This window comes from Toxorhynchites rutilus, chromosome 3, assembly GCF_029784135.1.
Source record: "Toxorhynchites rutilus septentrionalis strain SRP chromosome 3, ASM2978413v1, whole genome shotgun sequence".
Classification (NCBI taxonomy): domain Eukaryota; kingdom Metazoa; phylum Arthropoda; class Insecta; order Diptera; family Culicidae; genus Toxorhynchites; species Toxorhynchites rutilus.
In genome coordinates, this window is record NC_073746.1 from 280,926,392 (window position 1) to 280,953,922 (window position 27,531).

A 27,531-nucleotide genomic window follows, 5' to 3' on the forward strand; every position below is an offset into this window, starting at 1 on the left:
TGTGTTAAAAATTAAATTAGATTTTCGTAGTTTTAAAAGCAAAACTATATATTTCCAATTACATGTATTCTTTCAATTCCGCGTAACATTCATATATTTCCTGATTATCAGAAAAAAAAATCTGGGGGAAGCTGGGGCGATTCATAGATTAGGTAAACATAAAATCTTATAGTGAGGGCAAAGTTTTTTCGTTGCTTTCAATTCATTGTTTGGCCTATTGCGTATACGTGTTATCGTGATTGTTTGTATGATTTATTGTTAGTGAAAATTGCTGCTGATTTTCCCCTGAATGAACATTATGAAATATGATCTTACATGGAACCTGTGTGTTGTCCAAAAAGAGAATATGAAAAATTGCACATATTTTGTGCACATCAAATTATTACATAAACTTTTGTTGACCGACAAACATATTTTCACATACAGTTTGCGACTTTTAAAGAAGAAGCAGCTTATCTTTCCCCACTAAATTTCAAAAATATAAATCCCATACGTACACTATCCAATCCAACGATATCAATTAATAGCTGTCTATTGATGTTGGGTTCCAGCTAACATTCTATGTTGTTCTTAATACCGCTGAACGAAAGAGCGAAAGAACGGTTCAAAAGAACTGATTCACTTAGATGAACGGTTAATGAGTGAACCGTTCATCAAAGTGAACTGTTTTTCCCATCTCTAGAACTAGGTGTAAATGATTTAATCAAACAATCGTGGGCTCTATTATGTTATTCGCGTCGAACCAATCTTTACTCCTTAGGTTTTTTTTTTGCTAATACTGATATCGAGCACGCTATCAATCAGGGTGTCGACTTAAAATCCGAAAATAAATTTCCTGATATTCCCTAATTTTCCAGTAATTTTTCAGAAAAAATCCAGGTGTAGACTAGTAATTAAATTCTCTAAATGTATTTAGCTGTAGCTCCTAAAATATTTAGTTAGCATAAACAATGAAATTTAAGAACGTCTGTCGATATTTTTCAATAAATGAATTGTTTGTGATTTTCAATTGAGTTTAACGACGACTGATAAGTGTCGTAAAAGATTTAAAAAATGGTATAATATACTAATACAGTTCAAAGTTATTTCTCAAATACTAATACAGACTACAGACTACTTGCTGACTACCAATTGTTACACTGCGAACAACGAATTTTGTTCTGTTCTGTCGAGGAAAGTTTTCGCTTCATCGACGGTGTACTCATAGTCGAATTTAATATTCATGTCATCCACATTATCACTAAAATTAGATGAAGCTTAAATTCGATATGATGTCGATGCTGCTTTACTGTCCATCAATTTCTGAGCTGAACATTCTTCTCGCCGCTTTGATGACAAGTCCATCAATCCAACAAGGTGTTCTTGTGTATCGGCTGTATACGAAACATTCGGTACTACGGTCATGTGTTGCGAAAGAGTCACAATTTTCAAGTCGTTCCTGAATTGCAATGGAGTTGAGCGCCGTTGTTTTGCACAGAGAAAAGACTCTCCCAATAAACTTGGACGAGTTGTTATGGATATCATTATTATATTATAGATATAGGTATTTAAAAGACTTATTTTAACTTTTTAAAACATATATTCGAGATTGCCTAATTGAAAATATGCAAAATCATTAAATTCGCAGCAACCAAATGTTACGATTCACTATAACAGAAATTAAAAAATTAAGAAGTCAATTGTCTGATCTTATCTTATGGCGGGTTTACATTAGGGAGATCTATAGCTATAGATGGATTTATTCACGTGAAAATAGGTGTAAACGGGTGAGAATAAATATGATACACTTATTCGAGGTATATATAACTTGAATAAATTCAGCTTATGTAAACGCTTGTGAATTTCTCACTGATGAGAAATCACTAAAGTTGGATGCAGTTCTACTTCAGGTGAATAAATTCACCTAAAATATGAATATATTCATTAGAGAAGTTCACTCTAGTGTAAACGGTTGATGCGATTTCTATAAATCTCATCATACTTCTTCACATGAATATACCACTAGTCTAAACTCACCCTTAGGCTAGGCGAAAATTGAGAAGCGTATAGCGCTCGTAAGCGAACGCGAGTCTACCAACACGACTCACACGTGCCACGAACGTAGCGTGGCGGAGCGCATATTGAGTCGCAGTTTGGACAATGACTGATTAACACAGAGTTGCGCGATATATTTATTTACTAACACAATCACCCGACCAGTACAGCCATACAGTGTCAAACCCACGGCGCTATATGATTGTTCACCAACACAACTACCACAACCGGCATGACCAACACGAGAAACTGTGGTTCAGCCACAGCGTCGCGCGAGTCGTGTCTCACGAGCGCTCCACCATCTCGCGTCATCTGGCCAATTTGCGCCGTTCTATCTGATTTCATTAGCAACAAAAACAGGCGCTATATCGCGCCAAGTTACTCGCGATATATGCGTCTCAATTTGCGCCTTGCCTTAAGGCCGGTTTAGAGTTCCCGTGAACGTGAACTTGAACAGGTGTTGGAATAGGACAATCATTTCACGGTGAACTCCATTGCGAACAAAACACTCAAAAAATAGTGGTGAATAGAATGATTTTGTTCACGTTCACGTTCATATTAAAAGTTCGACAGTGAACGTGAAGTAAATAAACATCGATCTTCAATAAAGTAATTCGGATAAAATATACAGTTGTTCAAGAATCAACCCAAACCAACGAAGTTTTTTAACCCGCGCAGAGATCCGATTGATTGAAATTGCATCCATATCAAAATTTTCATTGAAAACTTGAGAATTGCTAAACATATCCTTTTACAGTTCACGGTGAAATAATTTTCAGAATGCCTCGGGACATTCGAACGTGAACATGAACGTGGAAATATTTTGACGTCTATATTAACCACTGTTTTCACGTTCACGTTCACCGAAGTCGGTTAACTATGGTGATTTCATCAACATCTCCATTCCACGGTGGAAATTCAGAACTGTGAAATATTGAATTAATTCATTTTTATCAATATGAATTGTGTTTAAACATGTTTTTCAACTAAAAATTTTTTCTTCCTATCGTTTCAAGATGTTTTCCTCGCGTTTTATATATGGACTGATGAATTATTAACAAAAAGTCACAGGAAGGTTGTGTCCGAGACACGACCGCAAAGTTGACGTAGGATTCCGTTAGGCTATCTGTTGATGTTGGATATGTTTGATGGATTACATCGTTAAACTCTTTGATAATGATTTGGTGGCCCTGAAAAGGGCCGTTTTGTTTGGTTGTTGGATATTGTTTGTTCACTCCACCGGTGTTTACCGAGTGATGATGACAGAAAGATGGTAAACAATCGTTGGATGGTGCGTATCAGATAAAAGATACCGAAGTGGAACGTGGTATGATGAAAACCGCCCTCTGTAATCCTAGACGAGATGCCTCCTATGTTATGTATGGATGAAATAAAGAAAAAAAATTAACCAATGTAATATAAGATAATTATCAATACCGAATATGCAGAGCATATGGGAAATCATTTTTTCTAATATTTCTTCATTTTTCCAATTTTTCTCGCCATATAAACTATCCGTATCCCTGGGTGAAAATAAACACAACAAAACAGACAGCCTGAACCAAACGACCCGTTCTCGAGCGGGAACACTTCTTCTTGAATGGCGTTAACGTTCTCTGTGGAACTTTTGCCGTCTCAACGTATGCATTGACTAGCGTCATTTATTAATACTTAGTTGAGATTTCTTAAGCCAAATAACACGCCTTCAATGTATTCCGAGGGCAAGCTCTAGAATACGCGTGACCACAGTGCAAGTCGGAGGAAATTTCATTGACGAAAAATCCTCCGGCCAGAACGGCAATCGAGCCCGAACACCCGGCATGATAATGTGAGATGCTAACCAGTCGGCCACGAGTGCACCCTCGAGCGGGAACACACCTTGGGTATTATTTATGAAAATTGAAATAAATCGTTTCATATATCAAGTAATTTTTAACACAACTGCTACCATATACAATTTTACACTTACACTTGTGCTAAATTTTTCACAATATAAGATCGGTCATTGATATGAAATTTTACTAAGCAACCAATATGAAAGTTCCAAATTTAACTTTTATTTGCTAGAATTAATCGTATCACTCATCTTATTTGCAATATAAAAAGGCCCCCGACTTACATACATTTGCAATGCCGATTTTCCCTGGGCACCTTGGTTTTGATGTCTCTGTTAGGAAACACACCTCGGTACGAGCAAAAGTTCATCCTACTTTTATGTATTCGCAATGTCGATTTCCCCAGGCAGCTGTCTCTGCTAGGGAATACATTTCGGTAGGAACAAAACTCCCCCTACTTTCATGTATTTGCAATGTCGAATTCCGCAATGCAGCTTGATTTAGATGTCTCTGTTAGGAAATACATTTCGGTAGGAACAAAAGTACCCCCTACTTTTATGTATTTGCATTGCCGATTTCCCCCAGGAAGCTTGGTTTTGATGTCTCTGTTAGGGAACACATTTCGGTAGGAACAAAAGCTCCCCTACTTTCATGTATTTCAATGCCGATTTTCCCCAGGCAGCTTGGTTTTGATGTCTCTGTTAGGGACCCGCCGCATGTTTCGTCAATTTCGACCAATCAGAAGTGGGTATTTCCGTTAGGATAGGGGTTGAGATTTTTCAATTGTTCGATAGTTAGTTTCATGACATATATTATTTTCTTCAATATAAAAAAATTGTTATGGAGTGCCGAAATCGATTGACGCAAAAATTTCATCAATCCATCATGAAATGAATGAGCAATAAGCGCTTGAAATTGGACAATTTTCACGATGTGCTCAATTTCCGATTTTCAATTTGTACCCCAATATGTTCCCGAAAGACGTAATCCTACGTCAAAAAGTGTTTGTCCGCGTTCACGTTCACGGGAACTCTAAACTTACATTTAGATCATAAACTTGTCGCATAGCACAACCGTCTCCTCCCACATATTTTCATAAAAACATTCGTTAATGGAAAAGCATTCTCAACGTTGAGGTTTCTAACGAGAGACAAAATACCATTTTGAGTAAAAACTTCCGTAAACCGTAATGGTTCAGTCATCATTTTTCGGATCATAGTGAACAAACTTGTTTATGTTGCTAGCAATATTTTTTTTCAATGATATATCTGCTGGAGCTCTACTGATACGACAAAAACCGTCAAATATCAAAAAGCCAATAGTCAAAAGCTTCTCGAATCGTTTTCAACCTTCATTTTCTATTTGAATCAATGATGGAAACATCAAGGATACATCAACGCAGTGCTTCGCATCTCAGACGAAATTTCAAGATTTGTCAGTCGTAATTTTTTTTTAATCCTTCGATGAACCGTGTAAAATATGCAATCCGAAGCTACCCAAATTCAAGACCTTATTTCTTCATTTTGAGAAATCAGTTGCAGCTCGCGTAATATGACCAATTCACGTTTATTTCGTCCATCGACACAAAAAGAAGTTTGTTCAAATATATAATTCCCATGCCATCTTCAAAAGCTGCAAGTTCATTCCTGATGCTTGAGAATGTCCCAAGAACATTGACGTCATTCAACGATTCACCAAAACCGACCTCTTCTTCATCCCAAAATCTGACATCCAGATCTATCTGTTGCCTCTTTGTAGTCTTATTCAAAGACCAACGAAACCAAATCATCATAAGCCTCATTTTATCACGCCCTGGTTAGACCTTCTCAGCCTCCTGGTTGTCATGAAACATTCTTCTCAATACAACCATGTATTTTTCAGCAGTGTGGAGTGATTTGAGCTACATAACTGTTTCCGGGCACTACAGGAGCTCTGCTTTCATAGTATGATTTTCAAGCATTAATTTATCGATAGTTTTCGAAGAAGAAAAGGAAGGGAATTGGTTGAAGGTGAAAGGCAGATACCGATGCCAAAAATGCCAGAAAAACATCGCGAATGTAAAAGCCGTCTACTTTTGCGCTGTTTACCCGTCGGAAGGACTAAGTTCACCTACAAGCAAAAGCAAACAGAAAAACCTACAGAAGAGTCAAACTAGTCAAATACAATTCCCTGACATTGTTTGAATTCCTTGTTATTCCCTGATTTTCAAGGATTTTCAAGGTAGTCGACACCCTGTCAATGCAACTATCGTAATTTAACGAGCCGTTTGGTTTGTTTGTTGCATCTCAATTTGGCTCGATTTGCATCTCCAATATTTTTCTTTGGGGAACATTTTAGAAACGTTTTAAAATATGCGAAAATAACAGGGATACCGAGCCACTTGAGATTCCGGGAAAAAATTCTAAATGATAGAGATTTTCAGAATTTGTTTCCTACCTGTATCGTGTGTAGTACAAATATATTACACATTTTCCAATTTTATTTTTAAATTCAATGTGTATTAAATGGACATAAAACATTACCAAAAAAAATTCTACTGATGTTTCAGTGTTTGTTTCATTGAATCAATACAAAATTATTCCTTCATTTTACTCGAAACTCTGATACTCTAACAAAATTTTCGTTGCACTTTCAAATTCTAGCGGAATTGCTTAAAGTTTACATAAAATTACAAAAAAAGAAAACAATTTCACTCGGCTACCATGATGCTAATTTACGACATCGCCTCGGTAATCCGAGGCTTTTGTGCCGATAATTTAGCATTTTGTTTGCCTTGATGCTTTGTCTTGGCCTGTTTTTTTGCTTTTCCTCGCTTCTTTTGATTTTTTTGTTTCTTTTCAAGTCTTTTTTTCTTTCTAATTTTCAATTGTCGTTTGTCATTTTTTGTCATATGTCGGCCTTCTTTGCTTCCAGATGGTTTTGCTTTTGGAATGTACTTTTCTGTCGATTCTGTTGATTCCGATGTTGAGTCTTCCAGATAGCAACCTACTGACTCCTCTCCAGAATGCTCGCTATCCGATAATGGTACATTTTTTTCTTCTGAAGTATTGTTTTCATTGGACGATGAACCTGCCATTCCTTCCCCAGACTTTGTTGAATCCGCCTGTGGTTCGGGATCGTTTTTTCCCACATCAAGATTCGCTAATCGATTGCTGATCGCCTCTTCCTCTGATCCAATGTTCACTCGTGGATCTGGCCGTGGCTCCGGAATGCTTTCTCCCATATTAATATTTGCTAATTGATTGTTGATCGCCTCTTCCTTTTGATCGAGGTTCGCCCGTGAATCTGGCCGTGATTCGGGAAAGCCCTCTGCCCGATCGCGATTTTCTAATTGATTATTGATCGGCTCATCCACTGGTACGAAGATTGCTTGTGGTTCGGGAATGCCCTCTGCCAAATCACGATTTTCTATTTGATTGTTGATCGACTCTTCCTCTTGCACTGGTAGGACTGGCGGGGCCACAATTTTTCGCCTCTTTTGATACTTCCTGCCTTTTCCTATGTACTCATCAATTACCGCTCTTTTAGAAGCATCTTTCAAGTTGATGTGCACCATTCTCAAAATATCTTTATGGCGCCATTTTTGCCAGCTGGAATCAACAGCCAACAATTCTGCTAATTCTTTTGCTGAGTATTTATCGTACCATTTCCAAAGCGCTTTCTTCATTCCATCGCCGAATCCTGTAATAAAAAACCACAAGCGTTTTTGAAGTTTTAACAACAGACAAAAAAATGTATAACTCGCTATACTTGCCTTTGCCTTTTACTAAACTATCGTCCTCAGTATCTGTTCTGTACAACGCACGATAAAAGATAACGAAGATAAACAGATCTCGGGAAGTTGCAATCAGAGTGGGTATTTGTTCATACACCATGTGTTTCTCATCACCTGCGGAGAAGACTCTAGCCATATATGCTAGAGCGAAGAGACTCTCATCGTTGCTCACCAGCTCGCCACTACCCATCATCTGTGGTTATTGAATTAATTACGTGATCATTTGTACTACACATTAATGTAAATTTGTCGAAGCGTATATGGTTAAAGTCCTGAGTATCTCACAATCAAAGTGCGTATCCCCAATAATCGTGGAGAACAATGGAGAATATCCCCATCAACTCATTGCAAACCAACTTACCCTCACGACCGTTTTCACTGGATGTTGATCAAAGAGGTATTCGTCTGCCGCATCTCGTAGATTGTTATCACCGTGCTCATGGACTCCTTCAATCACTTTTTTGATCGGTTCTAGGATGCGACAAGCCGCAAGAATATCCAATGGTCGGTTCTTTCGGATGTAGAATGGCTGGTCAGTTCTCAGTTGGAGAAAGCGACAAAGCACTTCGGTGAAATTTATCCTATGCCGTCTCTAAGTGAATTGCGGATAGCGAACATCGTTTTTATTGTGTTCTAAACGAATTCGATGTGACGAAATCATACCTGCATTTTATATGATTTTTATTATCAAATCATCAAACAAATATCATCATATTCTAATAAGGCCGTTCAAAACTCAGATAAGGAAAATACTACTATTGAGTCCATTGTTTTTCTTACACGAATGAGTAAAAGAGTTCGTATTCGGCTGAATACGGCTCTTTTGTGGTAAAGGGACAGAGGATTCATTGGGGACGATTGTTAACTAGATCATTGTGCAATGTCAGGGATGCCATATATTTTTTGTGTCTATGGAAACGTCCCTACCATGCAGGATTGCAACATATACAGAATATTCTGTATTTTATAAATTTTTCGCCAAATTTTAAAATTACAGATTTTCAGCAAAAATACATAATTTACAGATTTGTTTTTTAAATTCATGCATGCATAAATACCTTGATTTAAAAAAATGTTGAACACGTTCGGGTTCGATTACCGTTCTGGCCGGGGGGAGCTTGCCACTCCAGAATACATTCAAGGCGTGTTAATCGGCATAGAAATCTCAACTAAGCACTACTAATAAAAATGACGCAAGTAAAACTTACGTTAAGAAGGCGAAAGTTCCACTTGGGTGAATGTTGATTCAACTAAACAACGGTTTACAATGAAATGTCTTAAATCTATATGCATGTATTTTCCTTAACTTCGAAACATCTAAGTTAGATAATTGGAACGCGTCATATAAAAATATAAATCAGTAGAAAAGTGGATATGAAGTTCAATGTTCACATTTGATTATTTTGTTCGGAAAATGCTCATTTGAAAATACGTAAAATTTTCCAATTTCTGAATTGAATTTGATGGTTGTAGTTGAAAACATACATGGCTCATGCAATTCTTGTTTAGTCGTAAAACAATTTCTGAAGATAAAAGCGGTGCCAGTGATGTCGACGCTTTAAACCAACAAGGTGAACAAACACATCAAAATAAACTAGACGACGACTCGACTGATTCATCAGCGACTGCGACCGAAAGGTTATAGACTGAATAACACGTAATTATTCAATTCAAAAAACAGAAACACTCTCTACCTAGCAGCCGCCCTGGTTCATCTGTTCATCGAGAAAAACATTTTAAAAACATCACAGGAGGGTTGTGTCCAAGACACGACCGCATAGTTGACGTAGGATTCCGTTAGGTTGTCTGTTACATGTTAATTTTGGATATGTTTGAAGAATTACATTGTTAAACTCTTCGATAGTGATTTGGTGGCCCTGGAAAAGGCAGTTTTGTCTGGATGTTAGGTATTGTTTGTTCACTCCATCAATGTCCATAACCGAGAAATAACGATAAAAAGATGGTGATTACTCATTTGATGATGCGTATCACGATAGAAGAAGCCTAAGTGGAATGAGATATGATGAAAGCCGCCCTCTGTGGCCTGAACGAGCTGGCTTCTGTGTTATGTATGGATAAAATAAAGAAAAAAAACTCATCTATGTAATATAAGATAATTATCATTATCGAACACAATTATCAAGTTTTGTCACCAGAAAAAAAGTGTTATTTTATTGGGCGTTCGTGCAGACTAGACGTGTGTGTTTGAATTCCTACAAGTGTCCTTGTTTCGAGTCGTTCATATAGCGGGAAGCGTATAAATTTCGCGAGAAAGTGAGCTTTCTGCATCAGAGAACGTATATTTATTTGTAATTCGCTTGGATTCAACGACAGAATGTTCAACTTTTCGTCCAGTGAAGCAGTTTTCTTTCATTAGTCCGTTTATTCGGCCATTTATGTTATGCTTGTGTTAGTCATTCGCTCGGTTTCACGTAGAGATGTGTTTTTTTACCGTACGCGTGTGTGTACAAAATAAAGAGTACGTTCTGGAAATCAAATAGTACTTTACATGAAAATATTTTAGAATCTAGTGATGTTTTGGGTCTTTACCAGTTGGTTTATCCTAAATTTGTGAATAGTTGCCAGAAGCACAATGGCAAACGCATTGCAATCGAAATTTACGTAGTGCTCTTATCACCACACAATGTTATCAACGCGCTCGATTTCAAATTTGTGAATTGTATTGAGTGTATTTGTTAATGAAAAATCTGTTACGGACTTTCAATTCGGACACCGGAATTTGGATAAGGGATTTTATTTACAAGGCATAAAGAAGTGATGAATGCGCGTACGATTGCGATATAAGTGGGACACAGGGAAAAATTTGTGAACTCAACTACAAAATGCAAAGTTAGCTCTAGAAGTGGTATCGGTTTTCTACTCTATTCGGTGTATTTTGGAGTGTGGTGTTAGTTGATATTCAGCTCCCTTCGATTGTGTTTTGCAGTGTTGTTGATGCGAGAAATTGTGTGAAAAAGCTGTTACTTCTATTCTACCGAAAAATAGGCTCGGGAGGTTGAGTGTAAAATGAAGTGTGTAAATTGCATGATTGCATGGATTCAAATTATTTTTATATAAGAGCGCTCGTAGTGTTTCATAACAGCAATGCTAATAGTGAGCGTACTCAATTGGCGATCTAACGCAAAACGTAAACGATCGGTGAGACATCTGGATTTTGTTTTTGAACTAAGAAAATGATGCTAATGTAACCTAAAACTCAAAAACAAATCACGTATATTTTACTTCCGGGCTTTCCAAGGTAGTTCTCACATGCAGGAATCGTGCATTTTTCTACTTGTGTTTGATTGTGCTCTCAAATTTCCTTCTTTAATTCAACCATTGTCAACATTTTTATAGTTTTCACTACTGAAAGAGGTGAATAAATAACATGTTATATATAAAATTGCGCAGAATTAAATTTCTAACAAACTCATCGCAATCATATAATCTTTTATGATTATAACATTGTAATTTATGGAAAGAACTACAAACCTTCCATAAGCTCACATGGCAAAATTTAAAACCATCATCACTTTCACCGCAGCGCCGCCTAGGTGTAGATTTGTACGTTAGATCGTCAATATACGCTGAAGTTTCAGAAGCACATATGAGTGAGTGTGAGTGAAAAGATGAGAGAGGAAATATTACAGCTACTGGCAACAACCAAGGCGCGTAGAAGTATATCCTAAGGTGGGCCAACTTTCTAAAACCACTTTTCAGCCATCTTGGAAGTCTACTGTGTTTTGTTTGTAAACAATACACAATACGCTTGTGCCCAAGCTCGCTCGTGATCAGTCTGTCTCTTTCACACTTCAAGGAAAAAAATCCCCTTCTGCTTTCTTCCGTACTGTTTTCATATACCGCTTCCCTAACCAACTTAGTGACGAAACGGCCTCACCTAGTACCATAGACCCGTCTTGGCAACAACTAAAGTGGTTCAAAATTCATCACAGGTGTGCTAGTTTTTAGTGTTGTCGAACACTTTGTGAATTAAATTAGGTTAAACACTTTTTTTGAACAAATTGTGAGGAAACGATCTGGAAAGTAATAATTATTTTGTTTAGTTTAGTGAAAAAGTTTCGTGTCTTTTCGGCCTTCGCGATTTGATTTGCGCTAAATAGTAAAATGTATAATCAATCTGATCAATTTTACAGGTTTTTCTTCTCAGGATACCTGAAGGTAAACAGCACCGCATGTTGTGATGCATGAGATTTTCTGATTTTGTTCGGTCGAGTGGTCTATAGTTCGGGTTTACATTATCATATCACTTACCTCAGTGAATCCTGTTTTTTACCTTTTCCCACTAACAATTATCCCCCCTCCATGATAAACGCTAGGGAACCACACTATAGAGGCGACCCTTCTGGCCTTCGGGCGGCGAATATCATACTAACATTCCTTCCCTTCCCCTGGTGACTGTAAGGACGTGGCCGGCGTTGTCATTGACCATTTAAAGCTCGAATCATCAAAAATTGCACAACGAGAATGATTTGCTAGTCCCAAGCGTCATTCTGTGTGTTCTTTGTGCAATTTGGTTGGTTCAGGTCAATCACGGAGAGCAACTACGAATTGTACAATCTACCCAAGCTCAAGCTTAAGCTCAGAAAAAAAGTGTTATTTTATTATAGAGAAAATATATTTGAAATGGAAAAGGTAATATCATTTATAATTTTTACTTTCTGAGTGTTTACTCAACCCATTTCCATTTTCGCTTCAAAGCCAACGGAACACGATGCTACATGCCTCAATGCGAATTTCAATTGGACATTGATATCGGTCATTGATATGAAATTTCACGAAGCAACCAACATAGAAGTTCCAAATTTACATTTTTTTTATATTCTATCAAACATAGGTTCTATTCAGTTCATTGAAATATCATTCTTCATCCATCGAAAAATTCTTATTGGAACGAAAATAAAAAACAGGAAGTGGGTTATATCTATGGTATAACCGCAAGGGTGACGTAGGACTATCGTTGATTTAGAGATCATTTGTTTGAAGTTGAATCTGAATTCATTCTGAATGAATGAATATTTGGGGGACTTCGAAAACGAGAGCGTTACGTTGGAGGCACAAGGTTTTATGCATAAAATATTAAATACGGAAATATCCTACTGATTGGAAAGAATATTCTTCAGAAGCTATCCTGTTAATTGCGATTGATTGAAAAATCACAAAACCAAATGTATTTGGTCACAGTGTAACATGGATAGAAAACATTCAAATAAACTCTTTCACATGAATGTATTTTTAAATTCCCAGAGGAACTGGCAGATTATTTTCCGGATCTTTCTCGATACTGAATGGCATCCAAACGGAAAGAATTCCGTGCGTGTATGTGTGTGTGTAGCGGCTACTTCGATGGTCACCTTCTCTTCTCCTGAAGGATCGACTTCTCTGTGCTCCCTCACAGTTTCAAACAAACTGCTTGCGTTTCAGGGCAGATCTCGATCCTTCGCCGTCCAGCACCCTCAGCAACGATGTTGTCTTGTCGATGTCCTCACGAAAAATGAATGCGTCTCACCACCAGAATATCGCTTAAGTATGCTTTTTGTGCGTGATTGAATCGAAATATAAAAAAAATAAAAATGAAAATAAAAAAATATCGTAAAAAAGAAATATCCTACTGATGGGGAAAAATAATCTTCAGAAGCTATCCTGTTAATTGCAATTGATTGAAAAATCACAAAACCAAATGTATTTGGTCACAGTGTTACATGGATAGAAAACATTAAAATAAACTCTTTCACATGAATGTAATTTTAAATTCCCAGAGGAACTGGCAGACTATTTTCAGTAACGATTGGATATTTCTACATTTTCCTCGATACTGGAAGCCCACCAGTGGTTAATGCTAACTCGGTAACCATCTGTTAATAGCACTTGATTAAAACATATTTGGTCACAGTGTTACATGGATAGAAAACATTAAAATAAACTCTTTCACATGAATGTAATTTTAAATTCCCAGAGGAACTGGCAGATTATTTTCCGGATCTTTCTCGATGCTGAATGGCATCCAAACGGAAAGAATTCCGCGCGTGTATGTGTGTGTGTGTAGCGGCTGCTTCGAGATCTTCCCGGGGAACCGTTTGTGGCATCACTCTCCTCCTGATGGATTCATGTCTAGCCTAAGGTGCACAAACAGGCTCTTGGTGACACCGTTCATCAGCGCTTTCATGATAAACGAAGAGCTTCACCACAACAGCGACAACATGCTCCAATCGCTGTTCAATTAGAACTGAGTGGATTTCCGAGCGGCGCTCGCTTATATACCGATTGGTGATTTCTATAGCCTGTTTTGAAAGCAATTTTAAGACTATTGAAACAAGTTTTTGGATCAGAAAGTAACAAGTATAGAACGCGTAGACATTTTATCTTTCGAATGAAGTGTTTATCATACCATTTCGTTTAGTTGTTTAGGAGCTATTAACGCTCAAAAACTCGGTCTCCAGCGTAACGCTTTCGTTTTCGAAACTTTGATTTCACACCCCGGTATAGAAATGGAAGACGTAGTCCTACGTCAAAAAAAACACTCATTCATCGCTCCCTACTTATTCGCCAGCACGTATGCAATCCATTTGTGTGCGTCGTTAGTTGAGCTATCGACCACGAGGGTATTTACATGCTGTTTTCCCCCAGACACCTTGGATTTGAAATCTCTGTTAGGGTAAACTGACCAGACGTCCCACGTTACGCGGGACAGTTCCGCATTTCAACAAAATGTCCCGCGTAAGATTCCGTCCCGCATTTGGCAAAAGAAACGAAAATGTCCCGCGATATCAATATATTTCTATATCACAATTTGATCATGTTGATTTTCCTAAATGGATGAACCTCAAAAAATACTTTTATTTGGCAGATTGTTCAAGAACGCTTCTAATGCATCCAAGGATTAATACGTTGAGCTGGTTTCATCGCACCGACATTGGGCTTTTTGCTTAGAGACTGTCAACTGGAAGCGACAGCAACAAAATTGGAAAATGATTTTTATAAAAGTCCCCTATTGATCCGCAGGGGCCAACGTGAGTCAGACGAAAAGGCCATCTTTGGTCCCCTAGCTCGGTCAGGGCTTAACGTTTTAAATAAGCCGGAATAACTAGTGTATACTCGACAGGAAGAGGCAGGGTTGTTTGATGAAGTGTCGTAAGTGAAGCGCTGGGCGGTCTTACGGAAGTTGGCCGGAACCTGAACCATGGCCGATGAAAAGATGTATATCGGCGTGTTATTTTACCTTTTCGTGGCTTTGGTGGTCGTCTGACTCTCTATTTTGGCCATTCGCCCAAAAGTTTTCTACAGGGCGAAGCTGGGGAATGTTGGGAAGGTTGGTGGTCTTCGCGACAATGTTCATCTCCAGCTGATCCATCCTCCAGTGATCTTTTGGCATAATGAGCTGATCCCAGGTTCGGCATAAAGACCACATTACCTTCCCAACTCCAGCAAGCACTTCGTACTATATATCTCCCCGTTCACCATATGACTCGAAAGAAGAGCGGCTTGGACGTTCCCTTCACGTCTGTCAGAGAAGGACCTTCTTCGAGAACTTGATGTGAATGATATATTCGACGTCATCGCTCACCTGGGGAACGTAAAGTACCCGGTCCCCTGCCATTCGTTGAATTCTAGCATTAAGTACGTCTCGTCTTTCATTATGAGTACGAAAAGAAGTTTTTCACTTCTTTCACCGGAAAGAATTTTTTCGCCAGCACCTCATGCTACTCCTTCTGGGTGATTGCCTGCTGCTCAAATACGGCCGGTTTCGTCTGACCCTTCCGCATAAAAATTACCATTTTGGCCAGATTCTTTTCCACCGTTTGGCCGGTTGCTTCGATCTCCCGGCTTAAGGAGCGGCAAAGAGATGATATTGTAAATACCAGATCGGCCATACCAGGCGGACACAAAGTGTCGCAGGATGTCCAACTTCTTCGCTGTGGGTGGAGCTTAGGGCGATTACACATTATCCGGTTTCAGCCGGACCGGTTTCAAAAAGCGCCGCTGGGTTTGGACGGATAACCGGATAACAATGTGAAAGAGACCTCGCGCTACACAAAACCGTACATCTTTCACATACACATACATGCATTCATTTATATAGCGGAATGACAGATAAACATTGCTGCAAATATCCGCGATGACGGCGGAATGGTGAATGGTCTGGATACGACATTAGTTTGTATCTAAGACATTTGTATGAGGCAAACTATCATCCGCTCGTGGATAATCGGGGTTCCACTGTATACGAAAAATATTGAAACCACAGCTGCTGCGGCAACTACGAGCCTTCTCGTATTTGCGTCCCTTGGAGAAGACGGCCGAATGTTGGAGTGTGGCACACCAGGACATTACGCGCACCCTGCATCAGGACGGTGTTCTTACGTCCACTTCAGAATACGTTTACGAGCATTTTCCGTAATTCGCACAGCACACACACGCACGTTTATCTTGGCCATCTTCCCAAAAAAGCGGCAATGTAAATTTGTAATGATAAAAATGAAAAACTTACTGGACAAAACACATAGGTGTCATCAACGGCATTACAAAAACTAACTTTGGTCCAGTTGCGGTGTACTTATTCGTACGCCAAATTATTTTACTTTGCAACATACACAAATAGCATAATTTATTTCACACGCGATTGAGCCTTACAAATAAATTAATTGAAAGAACATAATTTCCCTTCAAACACTATCTCATTGTTGCTTCCGCAGATCTTCGTCCAGAAACACGCTGAGCATGTGTCGCAATTCCTGGAATTTTAACAACTTAAAACTGTCTTAAGATCTGCTAAGCTTATGGAGAATGATTTGCTTTCCCAAACCGAAGTCTCCACCAGACGTCGACACAGTGCTACTGTCATCGCGTATCATTCTTGTCCGGTCGCCGGACATTGTAGTCGCAGTAGACGGCTGCATCACGGCGCCGTAAAGAGGTTGGTACGGTCGAAATTTGCCATTTGGGAAATTTGCCGGTCCGGCTGAAACCGGATAATGTGTAATGGGCCTTACAGTTTGGAAAAATCATCAAGTTCCTTGACAGTGCTGCTGCTACGAATCAACAGCCTTGAATCATTTTTGTTGTAGACTTAATAAACATAAGATTTAATGAAAATTTGTTTCTATGAATTATCTTTCATCGCCATCCGAAATTAGTTCATTTTTTTAATGCATGCGTTTGAAATTGGACAACTTTCACGATGTACTCGATTTTCGATTTTCAATTTGTACCCCAATATGTTCCCGAAAGAAGTAATCCTACGTCAAAAAATGCTCTGTGGAAAGATATTCAAAGAAATTCCATTCACCTCACACTACCGACCCTCTCAGACTTCGAGTCGGACAGATCCTCTGTGTGTGGAAAGATCCCTGTTCCGATCCACTTGAAATTGTGATATTAATACATTTTTACACCAAAAAACCAATAAATTTAAAATATTTAGAACATTTCTGTACCAGGGTGTTAGTAAAAAGTTTCGAAAACGAGTGTTACGTTTGGAGTGCAAGGTTTTTTTCGGCATTTCAAAATATATGCAAGCTACTGGTACTTTTGTACTTACTTGCAGTTTTGACGTAGGACTACGTTGTAAAATGTCAAGCATCTAAAATATTTAGTACCACGTTTTGATTAGTCCAATTTGTGCTTCCTCAAATTGATCCGACGAACACGGGCAATTAGAGCGGAATAGAATTTAAATACATCAATAGTACCGCGAAAACAATCGTTGTCTGGAAGAGTGTTGACAGACAACATATTGCCAACTTGTTCTTGTGAAACAAACATAAATCCATTCTAGAAGAATATGGTATTTTTCAGTGCCAACGAACCTTTCACAAGTTTTTTTTTTGGCAGACTTATCTCACTTCTTAACTAGGCGAACCTAGCCAGAATTTTCACCTGCCCCCGGCCTTACCCCCGGGATTTTTTTTTTTTTTTTTTTTTTATCTGTATTATAGTGATTTTCAACTCATTTGGCTGGTTCGTCACTTTTACTTCCATTTTGGAAGAATGTCGGGAGTGAGAATTGAGCTCGTGACCTTCAGCGTGAGAGGCATGGATGTTACCACTACGCCAGATCGCCTCCCACAAAAGAGTTATTTCGAAATGATATCCGAAGTAAAAAAAAAAAAACTAATTAATTTTGCTATAATTCGATCGTCGGGGAATAGCTTGTGTAAATTTTGATGATTGGGCAAAATTTTGATAATCATTTGCTGCAATAACGTCGATTGATTCAACAATATAATTCAACGTGTATGCTAAATCAACACTGAGTACCTGAAGTCCATCAAATAAAGCAAATTTACGGTTCGTGAAGTACGTACTTTGGGAGATACAATAAAATCAGAGGGAAATGTGAAATACAATGATCGTTTGACGATTCTGTCCTCGATAAATGAATTAAAAGGCATCATTCCATACGTGAAATTGTAACGAACAGACTTTGTCATTGGATGTATTTGCAAAGAAATTTTAATCTATCACAATGCATGAGTTGACCTAAATTGGGATTTGTTATAACTCTATACTTACAAAGTTAATATGTTAAATGCAATTGAATTCGGCTATTGTTTCATTCAATCACTAGTTTAATAAATAATTGAATCAAAACAAACAAATGATTACAAGACGGTAATCCAACTCCAACCTTAGGGTTATATCATAGGTATAACCCACCCATAGTTATTTTTCTCAAAATTTTACATTTTTAAACAAATTGAAGTCGTCCTAAAAAACGGCCACCATTCTGTCTAAAGACCTCTTTACTAGTAGAGAATCTATTGATTTTTTTTGTTTCGGATAATTAGAAGTTCTGAAATTGTGTACGCCAGGGCACTGTTTTTTGGACCTTCACTTTACCACATTTTTTTCAAATTTTTTATTTTTTTGTTTGTTGAATTATTTTTGTACTCTTTATTCTATCCATACGCTGTAAAAAAAATTATTAACCTTAAAACTATCCCATAAAAACGTGACGAAATCTTCTAAATCTGCCTCTTCATTCAACCTGACTTCAATCCACCCCTCTACTCCCCCTGACATGAATCGTGTTACCCGCGTACACAATCTCATTTTTACGTCCATATTAAGTGAAATGTAAACCTGATTTCTGATGCAAAAAAGTAGTCACACCATTAAGGGACGGTTTATTGTCTACCCACCGTGAACTCAAACCAACGAACTTAGACAGTTATCAAGTAAGCTATAAAGGTCCTCGCGTTCTTCCTCTTGAATGGCGTTAACGTTCCCTGTGGAACTTTTGCCGTCTCATCGTATGCATCAACTAGCGTCATTTATTAATACTTAGTTGAGATTTCTTAAGCCAAATAACACGCCTTCAATGTATTCCGAGGGGCAAGGCAAGCTCTAGAATACGCGTGACCACAGTGCAAGTCAAAGGAAATTTCTCTGACGAAAAATCCCCCGGCCAGAACGGGAGTCGAGCCCGAACACCCGGCATAATAATGTGAGACGCAAACCACTCGGCCACGGGTGCACTCAGAGGTCCTCGCGTTAGTATTATTAAATAGCGTGCAAAGTAGCGTGCACTCATTTCCAATTGAATACGAAGGCGAATTTCTTCATAGTTCGTTGACTATCCTCGGTTGAATATGACTTTGTCGAACTCTGTTTGGCACCTTTACTGAAAGTATCTATGTCAAAAGAAGAATTATGAAGTCAGCAGCGGCACGGTCGTTGCTGCGAGTGGTGTTTGGCATTTTAATCCTTCTGCTTCTTTAATTTTCATCAGAGCCTAATATGTTTTAATTGGGTGAACTCACGACAAATGGCAGAATTCACATGTTTTTGTGCCTTACTGGCTTCATACCTCCTCTTCACTGTTTTAGTATATTGGCATGATGCCGGATCGGACCAAAACGAAGGATCGTGACTTTTAATAAAAGGCAGCAACTATTTTTGCACTCACTCTTTCTGGTAAATTTCCTCATTGTGTCTGTGGTGAAAACATATTGATTTCCTGCTCCAAGTTCAGATTGCTTGTCAAACAATATATTTTTTGGGGGATTTCAACTTTCTTGTTCTAAAGTAATCAGTCGCATTTTTGCATAGTGCAGTATAAAAAACTAGTCCTGGAAGTTGCTCAAAATCGTTCAGGATGTAAGGGACAACACGTGAAAACTTCTTCAGATAATCGCAATACAGTTTCAGAGCTCTTTATTTTACCGTCGAATTTTTGTTTTATCGTTACGCACGCTGCCATCATGAAAACTGCTTATGGAATGCCAAAATCAAACATATTCGGTTCAGAAACCCACCTCTGTTTGTGTGAAATGTTTCACTCGTGGCTGCAATATTTCAAAAGTTGCAGTGTTTTTTGTAGAACGTGTCCGTGTTTGTAGGGGAGCCGCGGGTAAGACGGACAGTGGGGGTATAATGGACAGATGGTTGATTTGTATAGTTGAATTATGAATTTCAAATTTCTGTTGATGGGAAATCCTTCTACATGCTATTCTCTAATATTTGAACCATCCTATGACAATTAACACTGATCAAAAGTGGAACAGGGAAACAAAAACCGAAAATCGAACATGGTTTCCGCGTGTGGATGTAACTTTTGCGGCTTCGATATTAAGCATTTTGAGTGGTTTAATTGTAAAATTGAATTCGCTGATGGTTATATTTCGGTTTGAGTTGACAGAGAAGCGATATTAGGTATGTACGGAAAAGTAAGTTCATTCGTAAGTGGTAAATTTAAATTATTGAACTAATATCACTGGGGGTTGAAATGGACAGTCACATCCATAATCACATTCAATGCATGATAAAAAGTGAAGGGAAGAATATTGAACTCTTTTTTATATTGCTTTCTCTTTTTGTTCTATTTCAGTTACTGGACGCACAAACACTGAGAGAGAGTATTATTCCTCTCGCGAGCGATAAACCTCTACGCTCCGTATATTGTGAACATGTCCATATTCCCCCCACATGTCCAAAATGTTCTACTTTTTGGCTTTTTTTAATTTCAGTAAAAAACATGAAAAACCACATTTTTATAAAACATTTGGCCAGTTATTTCGAAAACCAGTATATTAAAACTATAACAAACTGCTTTTAAATTCTTGAAAACATGAATTTCCAAAGATACAAATGAAGTTTTCCTTAACATGTCCGTTTTACACCCATCTCCTCTACATGAAAATGGTGTTTTCGAAAAAAAAATAGTTGCCAAATGTCTTAAAATTGCATTAAACGAATTCTTTAGTATTTCCTTAGTATTCTGTCTGCAACCCTCTATAATTTCACATGCTATATAGCTCAGACAACTCATTCCAAGCGCAGTCGTGGCCGAGCGGTTAAGGCGTCTGACTAGAAATCAGATTCCCTCTGGGAGCGTAGGTTCGAATCCTACCGACTGCGAGAGTAATTATTACTATTTTTTTTTTCTTTGAACCGGAGAGTTGCGGACTACTGGGCAACGCTTAGACTCAAAGCTACCTTACGGGATCGTTCGGATTGATGTTCTTACGCGAAAATTTTTAGCGTATATGTATGTTTATTTTTTTTCTTCGTCTGACTTTTCCTTTATAAATATCTCTTATTTTTTACATTCTCACTTTTTTTTCTTCTTTAATATAAATATTTATAATATAATAAATGACTAAATGTTTTTCATTCCTTCCTTCGTTCTCAGTTATCGCATTTTAGATCGCTCTCGTTTTGCATTCCTGTCGAAGATATATTTTTCTATAGTGTGTGTGTGTGTGTGTGTGTGATTGTGTTAACCTATGCTTGGTTTTTTTGTGTCTAGTTTCTGCTTCCTGATTATGATTATAGAAATTGCAAGATAGATTATGTACAAAATCTTTTCATCTGTTTTTTCACTGTATGGCGGATATTAATTCTACAGTTACAATTACAATTTATTTTTCTGGATCAGAAGTCTTTCCCCGCTTGGGAATATCCACGATTTTGCGTGTGTATGTGAGTGTATGTTTGGCGGTAGATGAGGGTATATATGCGCGTATAGGTTGTCCATATAATGATCGCTAAATGTGCTTCGCAAAAGAATTCAAAGTTATTCTTCTAAAGAATATTGGTTTCCAGTCTGTTGGTGGATTACTTATAAAATTTCGCATAAATAGAATTTAGTACGCTATAAATAGAATTTTTATATAAATTTTTCCGTTTTTTAAATACCATCTTTAAAGTCACAACACATAGTAGACTGGTAGCATAATTGTGTTAAGCTTATGCACGCAAAAATAACGTCCACGGTTCGCGCTGCGATTCCAACGCAAATCAAAGCACGTGTAATAGCAGCAAGCGTTTTTCAAACCAATAAATAGAGTATTTAGGTAAAAGTATACATGTGAAAGAAAAGTAAAGGTTAGGCGCAGGCGATATTCTACTATTTCGTAATCAAATGTTCCAGCAGAAAAGCCGAAACTTCTTTCATCCATGTTCTCGGAAATTAATTTACTATTGAGTGAGTAAACAGTTTTTTTCGTAATCGCGACGGGTTTAGATAGAGAAATATTCGCTACAAGCACTTGCTCGGAGATTTATATCCTCGGTCTAATCCCGTACACGTTCGTCAGGGTGAAATGGTAATAGCAAAATTTGATTCCCTATCTAAATAACGCCGTTTCATATGCGGAGACATCTGAAGGGGCATCAATAATTTGTCGTTTATATTTTCTTCTAAAATCTAATCCATAATCGTGCAAAATAAGATCAAACTGTGCTACAGTTTTACTTCGAATAAGCTCGTCGTTCTTAACAAAAAATAAAAACAAAAATGAAGAAAATGTAAGCGATATTCGTTTTTGTATCGTTTTGTTTTCGTTTTTGGTTGTCTTCCCATGCTGAAAGACTAGAAGCAGTGTTTCGCACGGAAAGCTGCCGCGGACCACAAACATACGTTGAGAAAGTTTCGACTTCACGTAGAGAAGTGTGTATTCAAGCGACAAACGTGGGCTTCTTGAGGTAAAATGGCCGACACAGAGTAACGACACCGATTGAGATATAAGAAGAAAAAACAAGTAGCATTCAATCCAGAAAGCTGTACATCGATCACATGACCAGAATTTGCAGTCCCACTCATTGGTCTACTGTCCGGTATGGTCGCCTGTGGGGTTCCGGTGTGTAGTGGATGCGGGTCCGGATATGCTGCGGCGAACCGGGGACGCTCTCCGATCCTCGACGAGGCGGTAAAGGAGGTGACGGAGAGGTTGAGGTAAAGCTGGAAGCGTTATAGATAGACATTCAATAGCGGTAGAGATTTCTTTTCCTATTGTTTCCTTCGCACAATACGAATAATTTAGTTTTTGTTTTTTTGTTTCCAAATACAGATCAGTTTGAGCTATAGGGTAGATAGGGGCAATATGACCAGGCGGGGCGAAATGGGCCACCCTTCGTTTGGGCTTGTTATTGAACCAATGACACTTATTTTCAAACAATTGTGTTAGATTTACTCTACTTAAATATCTCTGTGAAAACCGTATTTAAATTCAACTGTTTTATAAAGATATCGAAGGAAATCTCACACTAACTGATAACCACGAAAACCATATAAAAAAGCAGTCAACGAAATAAGCTCTGTACGCTTCATACTGAAATTTATTACTCTGCTCTTTATATCAATTCGTACTGGTATTATTTCTGAACATTTCCACTGATTTATTGCGCTGCTTTGCCGTTTCATGTAAAAGAACAGTTTATTTTCATTGAGCGTAATCGTACGGGGCGGAATGGGCATAGCTGCTTGGGGCATTATGACCAGGTATTGCTTTAATTTGTAAACATAATTGGAAATAACTAGATGTGGAATCATGGTGCAGAATTATACCAGAACATCCGAACGTAAAAAGTGGTCACAGACCAGCTTGAACGCGGCAGCCTTAGTGCATTGTGTCCCGCGAGAAATACTCAAACGTTATTTACGTTGCGCAGATCCTTTGCTGCTCCAGCAACTCGGTTCATTTAGTAATGTTTTAACGACGGAAGTTCTCTTAGCTTGTAGATTATATTCTCTCAATGGAACAACGGTTCTACAGTGTTACGGCGACAGGAATCCGGAAGCTGGCGTACGATTTGGCCGAAAGATGGCATTTCTCACCCTTTCAATAGCCAAAAGCAATTAGCCGGAATGGATTAGTTGGCTGGTTTTGGAGTGGATTAGTTGGCCGCCACCAGGGCACAAGGATTCAATCGCGTTGCAGTCGGGAAATTCTACGATTTACTGGAGGACGTACAGCAGAAATACGACATTCCACCAGTAAGGCAATTCAACGTGGATGAGACATCAGTGATTCCAGTACCTATTTTTGTATCAATAGGAGAACGAATTAAACTAAAAATTATTATCTTCATTCAACAGGTACAGACCAGAAATTCCAAAATTCTAACAATGTGGGAAAAAGGCAGAAAAGCGTTATAACTTCAGCTGAGCGCTGAGTGCTGAACACGGAATAACGATCATAGAATCTTCCACAGGGCACTCTATGTTGCTACTGTGGGGCAAAATTCAGTTCCTCTACGGACGGCGATGGATGGAACCAATGCTATCGATGCCACTCGTGGGTACAACTGCACAAATATTCTCTGTTCCTGCTTTAAATAACGTAAAATTGCAGTCCAATCACTTAGATCACATTGTTACTTTTTGTACATACAAACTGAATGAAATACAATGAAATATACGTAAATAGAATAAACTTTCGTTATATGAACTTGTTACGTTAATTCCCAGCGAAAACATGCTTAAATGATTGAATCAACCAACATGGTCATATTGCCCCGCATGGTGGCCCATTTTGCCCCGTAGTGCTCTCGATCGACGGAAATGGAATACATTTTTAAAAGTGTAAATTTTCATCATGAATCTTTTCTAAAGCATTTTCATATAATTTACATCGATCAATAAGGTTTCAAATCATGAGGTTTTAACATGTAGCATAATTTATAAATGTTCATCCATGATTTAGGACGTTTCGTTCTTAGGGGGACCATATTGCCCCTATCTACCTTACTTGTTGGCGTGCAATCATTTGACAATGACACTGAACAAATTCATATGCTTATAAGGCTAGACTTACCGCTGATTGAGTATTGGGGATCCAGTTTGGCCTAACTTTTCCAGCTTCCGATGAAGCAGCAGCGGAGATTGACCTCTGTTGTATCTGAAAAATAACAAATACACTATATAACAAACCCATTACGATTGTGCACCAATTGCGTTACCTAGGAGGTGGATCGGGACTACGGTGCCGCCGATCTTGGTATAGTACATGGGCAGATGGCGGTATAGCTGACGGGATGCCACTCGGCATGGTACCAGATGTGCCGGCAGCAAAGTGGCTACTAGAAGTATTAAAGTTATTCGTCGAAGTCACGATAGTACCGTTGCCCCCGCCATATGGATGGTGCTGCTGCTGGTGCTGTTGTAGTAACTGATTTTGCAGCTGTTTATCCTTTGGTCGTTTCTCGCCGGATGTTGCCAAATTAAGCTTTACAAACGAGGCAAATCTTCGTTTGGCAAGATCTGTAATCGAATTGAACCACCCTGTCGGTGTGAGGTATTTGGCAAAGGTATAGAAAGAAAGAGAGCGCATTTTTGCGAGTGTGTGCATGAACCAAACAGGTGGAAAAGCAGTGAGCGCGTTTGGAAAGGTTTGTCGCATGTGCCCAAAGAAATTAAGGGGAAAATGGTGGCGGGAAGGATGGCACAAGAGAAAAGATAGAAAAGAAAAAAGAAAAAAAATAATCAAAGCGATGAAAACAAAAATAAAGCGGTGATAACATCCATATGAATTTGCAGTATGCATAGTACGCAAGATAGAATCATGTAATCATCATCCGAGGATAGGAAATTTTCGCTATTGATCTGATTATGATAATATTAATTATCAAAAGCCATCGGAAGCAACACCGGTAAGCCTTCTGACAAAAACTGCAGTAACGCAGACAAACTAGGAATTTATGCACGAAGTCTGAGGGAGTCTTCGTAGCCATATAGTTACACGTTTGGTCGTGAAATCAATCTAAGAAACCTCCATCGACCATCCTTATATTATCATCAAAATAACTATGTCTACAGAAACAACCATTGGTACTGGAGACTAGATGCAGTTGATTGATGTGTTTCTTAACCCTTTCAGGACCATAAGGTTACGGTACCTTATTAAATCAATTTAGCTATATGTTATGAATCAATAGGCACCCTAAAAACATAATTTATACTAAAAATTCAAAAAACTTTTACCTTTTTTTTTTAAATTTATGGCACAAATATGTCCCTATGGTTGCTATTATGTATTGCCAGTAAAAATAATAAAAAGGTACATTCCGAAATATTAAAATAAAAAAAATAATTTACAATGGTTACGTGAATATTTAATTAATCCATGATTTTTGCTTGGGACATCGGCGTCCCCGTGGTCGTGAAAGGGTTAAGAGGTCTTGTATAAAGACTAATCGAGTAAACCGCGTACATCTTACTAAACGTAGATGTAGGCTATGATTGTGTACCGTATGCGTGATAATGTTTGCACCATTGGGCAATGTCAAAATAAAAAAATTCTCAAAAATTTCGGTTTCGATTTTTCTTTTATTTATTTAAAAGGGGGATGTTTCTGAAGGTCTTAAACTACTACAATGGCTGAAAAGTCCCGGGATCTTGATTGGAAACAATTGTTTTTTGGGAAAAGCTGTATTAATTCCTCAACATAGTTTGCTTCGAGAGCAATACACTTGGTATAGCGAGTTTCCAACATTTCGATTCCCTTTCTGTAGGACTAAACCTCTAAATCTTCGAAATGTGCCTCAGTGCCACTCTGTGGACTACCTATTGGACTCAGAAGTGTGGTATCGTATCCACATTTCATCCATTGTCACAAAACATCCGCTCGATTACGCTTCAAAAACGCCAAACCGGCTGTAGAATCATCAACGCGCCACTGTTTTTGGTCGACGGTCAGCAAACGCGGCACTCATCGCGTGGATAGCTATTTCATGTCCAAAATGTCGTGCAAAATGTATCCCACTCGTTCTTTTGAAATGCCTACGGCCTCAGCTAACTCGCGTAACTTCACTTTACGATCGTTCAAAACGAATCGATGCACTTGTTCTATGATTTCTGGATTCGTAGCCTCTTTTGGCCTTCCAGAGACGCATCTGTGGTTCTTATAAGCGAAGTAAGCCACCGATGTAAAACCACCGATAAACTGTTGTTCTTGAAGGAGCAGAAGTGGATTACCATTTCGTCCACCACTGCATTGATTCTTCAAGAGTTTTTCCTAACAAAAAACAATGTTTGATCAAAATACGATATTCCTCTTTCTCCATTCTCTATACGGATCAGGGTCCGAAATCTTCGAAGGTGGAAAATGAAGACCGACTCTACTCTCAGTAACTTCGCTTCGACTAGGACTACTTCGGCAGTCGCCGTTAACAGAAAGTGAATTGACTAGAAAGTGAAATGACTAGTGTTGAGAGCGAGGACGACTGATGGATTATTCTAGTCAATACTTGTTCTGACAGACGCTACTAATGAATATAAATCTGCCTCTTCATTCAACTGACTTCAATCCACACTTCCATTTCCCCCTGACACTAATTTCATACCCGCGTACATAGTCTTATTTTTACGTCCATATAAAGTGAAACGAAAACTTGATTTCCGATGCAAATATGTGTTACACCATTAATGGACGGTTTATTGTCCTTGAACTCAAACCAACGAGCTTAGACAGTTATTAGATATGCTATAAAGGTCCTCGCATTAGTATTGGTAAATAGTGTGCAGTTTGGGCACAACATTGCACACTATTTTATACGAGTGAGTAATTTTCGTCTACGACACAAAACAATCTAGCTCACCTGTAGTGTATGTCAAACCACGATGAACTCAAACATCGATACATACGT

General features: G+C 38.4%; 2 protein-coding genes and 1 non-coding gene across 3 annotated transcripts in view; 1 reads left to right on the forward strand and 2 right to left on the reverse strand.

The window, feature by feature from the left end:
* Positions 1-6,293: 6,293 nt before the first annotated feature.
* LOC129778495 (uncharacterized) lies at positions 6,294-8,473 on the reverse strand. Its single transcript, XM_055785420.1, has 4 exons — positions 8,308-8,473; positions 8,006-8,236; positions 7,624-7,837; positions 6,294-7,550 (listed from the first exon to the last, which is right to left on the reverse strand). The coding sequence occupies exons 1-4, from the start codon at positions 8,311-8,313 to the stop codon at positions 6,583-6,585; spliced, it is 1,419 nt and encodes a 472-aa protein (XP_055641395.1). The 5' UTR covers positions 8,314-8,473; the 3' UTR covers positions 6,294-6,582.
* Positions 8,474-20,939: 12,466 nt separating this feature from the next.
* Positions 20,940-21,021, forward strand: Trnas-aga (transfer RNA serine (anticodon AGA)). The gene has a single exon. It is a non-coding gene; the product is annotated as a tRNA-Ser (tRNA).
* A 127-nt stretch (positions 21,022-21,148) lies between these two features.
* LOC129772806 (dual specificity mitogen-activated protein kinase kinase hemipterous-like) overlaps positions 21,149-27,531 on the reverse strand; it is a 41,518-nt gene continuing 35,135 nt past the window's right edge. The window contains exons 7-9 of the mRNA XM_055776283.1: positions 24,847-25,168; positions 24,702-24,785; positions 21,149-22,846 (exon numbers count right to left, since the gene is read on the reverse strand). Of these exons, the coding sequence (XP_055632258.1) occupies positions 22,705-22,846; positions 24,702-24,785; positions 24,847-25,168 (548 nt within the window). The 3' untranslated portion in view covers positions 21,149-22,704. The remainder of the gene's footprint in view (positions 22,847-24,701; positions 24,786-24,846; positions 25,169-27,531) is intronic.

Coding starts and splice junctions, on each gene's coding strand:
- LOC129778495 (XM_055785420.1), bottom strand. Junction 7,838..8,005: donor CAGTGAAAACGGTCGTGAGG/GTAAGTTGGTTT, acceptor CAATAACCACAG/ATGATGGGTAGTGGCGAGCT. Junction 7,551..7,623: donor TAGTTTAGTAAAAGGCAAAG/GCAAGTATAGCG, acceptor TTTTTATTACAG/GATTCGGCGATGGAATGAAG.